Consider the following 2609-nt stretch of genomic DNA (forward strand, 5'->3'; position numbering starts at 1 on the left):
GGTTGTTTGCTCAAGTATGACCCCGGTGAATGTTGATGGGAGCATTTTGAAGATGAAGGCTTTTCCATTTTCTCTCTTGGAAAAGGCTAAAGATTGGTTGTATGAACTAGCTCCCGGAACGGTCACATCGTGGGAGAGTATGAAAAGGGCGTTTTTGGAGAAGTTTTTCCCAACTTCTCGAGTCATTCTTTTACGTAAAAGAATTAGTGGCATTCAGCAAAATCAAGGTGAATCATTTCCAACTTATTATGAACGTTTTAAAACCCTTGTTGCTTCATGTCCACAACACCAAATGAAGGAGGAGCTTCTTCTTCAATATTTCTATGAAGGGCTTCTACCAATTGAACGTCAAATGCTAGACGCCTCAGCGGGTGGAGCTTTAGTGGACAAAACACCTATGGCCGCCAAGACTCTCATTGCCAACCGAGCTTTGAATGCTCAACAATACGAAGGAGTTGGCCAAGGAGACATGCCACGGCAGCAACAAGTTAATGAGGTAAGTGTTATTTCCGAACTTCAAAATCAAATGGCTAATCTTACTTCTCTTCTTTCGCAGGTGGTTGAAATACTAAAGGTGCAAAATGTGGCTGTTTGTGGCGTGTGCTCCATGAATGGACATCTCACGGACAAGTGCCCTCAATTGATTGAGAACGGAGGATGGGAATCCCTCAATGTCGTGGGTTATGGGAACCAAAACCAACCAAGGAATGATCTTTTCTCTAACACATACAATCCCGGTTGGAGAGATCATCCAAATTTCAAATGGAGGGAGCCACAACAACCCCAACAACAAAGCACATTTAGGCAGCAACCTCCGGGGTTCTACCAAAGGCCATTTGCACCCACACCACCCCAAGCACAACCTACACAATCCAAATCAGGTTCGTCCATAGATAATGATCAAATTTTCCAATTACTAACTTCTATGGCGCAGGGAATGCAAAATAGGGACAAAAAGGTTGATGAATTAGAAAAGCAAGTAGGGCAGATTGCGGAGTTCATCGGCCAATTTAGAGAGCAAGGTAAGTTGCCTAGTTCAACTGTTGTCAACCCAAAAGGAGGATTCGAATCTGCGAAAGCAATCATGTTGCGAAGTGGAAAACAAGTTGGAACGGCTTCACAACCCTCTAATTCAGCCCCAATGGAGGACGAAAAGTTGCAATTTGAGGAGGGGGAGCAGGAGCAAGCCACGACAAGGGTGGGAGACACCATGCCGCAGCCACCCAAAGTACACCACTCGGCTTCTAAGGGTAAGGATGTTCCAAATTCGGTTATTTCTAATGTTATTCCTCCAAATGTACCATTTCCTCGTCGATTCATGCAAACAAAGAAGGAGGAGGCTGAAAAGGACATTTTAGAGACGTTTAGAAAAGTACAAGTTAATATACCACTTTTGGATGCAATTAAACAAGTTCCGAGGTATGCTAAGTTTTTAAAAGAACTTTGCACTACTAGGAAGAGAATTTCAAACAAAGAGGTTGTAAAGGTAAGCGAGAATGTCTCAGCCATCTTGCAACGTAAATTGCCCCCTAAATGCAAAGATCCGGGTAGTTTTACAATTCCTTGTGTTATTGGCAATAATCGGTTTGAACATGCTATGCTAGACTTAGGTGCATCTATTAATGTTATGCCTTACTCAATTTATGCATCTATGAACCTAGGTGAGTTAAAAAATGATGGTGTGATTATTCAATTGGCCGATAGATCTAATGCCTATTCAAAGGGTGTTTTGGAAGATGTGTTAGTGCAGGTTAATCATCTAATCTTTCCGGCGGATTTCTACGTGGTGGAAATGGAAGAATCAAACCATGCCCCGTCATTGCCAATTCTTCTAGGCCGCCCATTTATGAAAACCGCCCGCACGAAGATTGATGTGTTGAATGGGACTTTGACAATGGAATTTGATGGGGAAGTTATTAATTTCAATCTTTCTGAATCTATTAAGTACCCTCTTGATGATCATTCATGTTTTGCTATTGATGTAATTGACTCGTTGGCGCAGGACCATTTTGAACAATTGAACAAAGATGCACTTGAATTGGTCATTACACGAGGAATGGAACTCAAAGACAAGGAAGTAGGGAAATTGCATACCCACGGCATGCATGGTGAGCACCATGCCGTGCCCCCTAGTGTTGACATGGTTGAGATAGTGGCTGCCCTTGAGTCATTGCCACTACAATCCGGTAAGTCTTCGGACCCAATTTCCATTCCAATTTCGACTAATAAGCCCATTCCTTCAGTTGTGCAGCCACCTTCCCTTGAACTTAAACCATTGCCAAGCCATTTGAAGTACGTTTTCTTGGGAGACCAAGAGACTTTGCCCGTCATCGTATCTTCCTCACTCACGGCACAAGAAGAAGGTAAGTTAGTGAGGGTGTTAAAGGAGTAAAAAACTGCAATTGGTTGGACGTTGGCCGACATCAAGGGAATAAGCCCGACCACGTGCATGCATCGTATACTTTTGGAGGAGTGATGTGAAATATATAAGCACACAAATTAAACCCTCTTTTTGACAATTGTAGTATAGTTATAAGTAGGGATCGTTCTAGGCCGGGGATTAGGAGGGATTGCTAATCTAATGAAAGTTGACTCAAAGATGTGAAAAT

At 42.7% G+C, this 2609-nt stretch overlaps 1 protein-coding gene across 1 annotated transcript; it reads left to right on the forward strand.

Annotated features, from left to right (window-relative positions):
* Positions 1–1141: 1141 nt before the first annotated feature.
* On the forward strand, positions 1142–2392 carry LOC137709998 (uncharacterized). The gene is made up of 2 exons (XM_068448967.1): positions 1142–1486; positions 1751–2392. The coding sequence occupies exons 1-2, from the start codon at positions 1142–1144 to the stop codon at positions 2390–2392; spliced, it is 987 nt and encodes a 328-aa protein (XP_068305068.1).
* Positions 2393–2609: the final 217 nt, after the last annotated feature.

This window comes from Pyrus communis, chromosome 12, assembly GCF_963583255.1.
Source record: "Pyrus communis chromosome 12, drPyrComm1.1, whole genome shotgun sequence".
NCBI lineage: Eukaryota > Viridiplantae > Streptophyta > Magnoliopsida > Rosales > Rosaceae > Pyrus > Pyrus communis.

Coding starts and splice junctions, on each gene's coding strand:
- LOC137709998 (XM_068448967.1), top strand. CDS start 1,142: ATGGAGGACGAAAAGTTGCAATTTGAGGAGGGGGAGCAGGAGCAAGCC. Junction 1,487..1,750: donor CAAACAAAGAGGTTGTAAAG/GTAAGCGAGAAT, acceptor GTGTTAGTGCAG/GTTAATCATCTAATCTTTCC.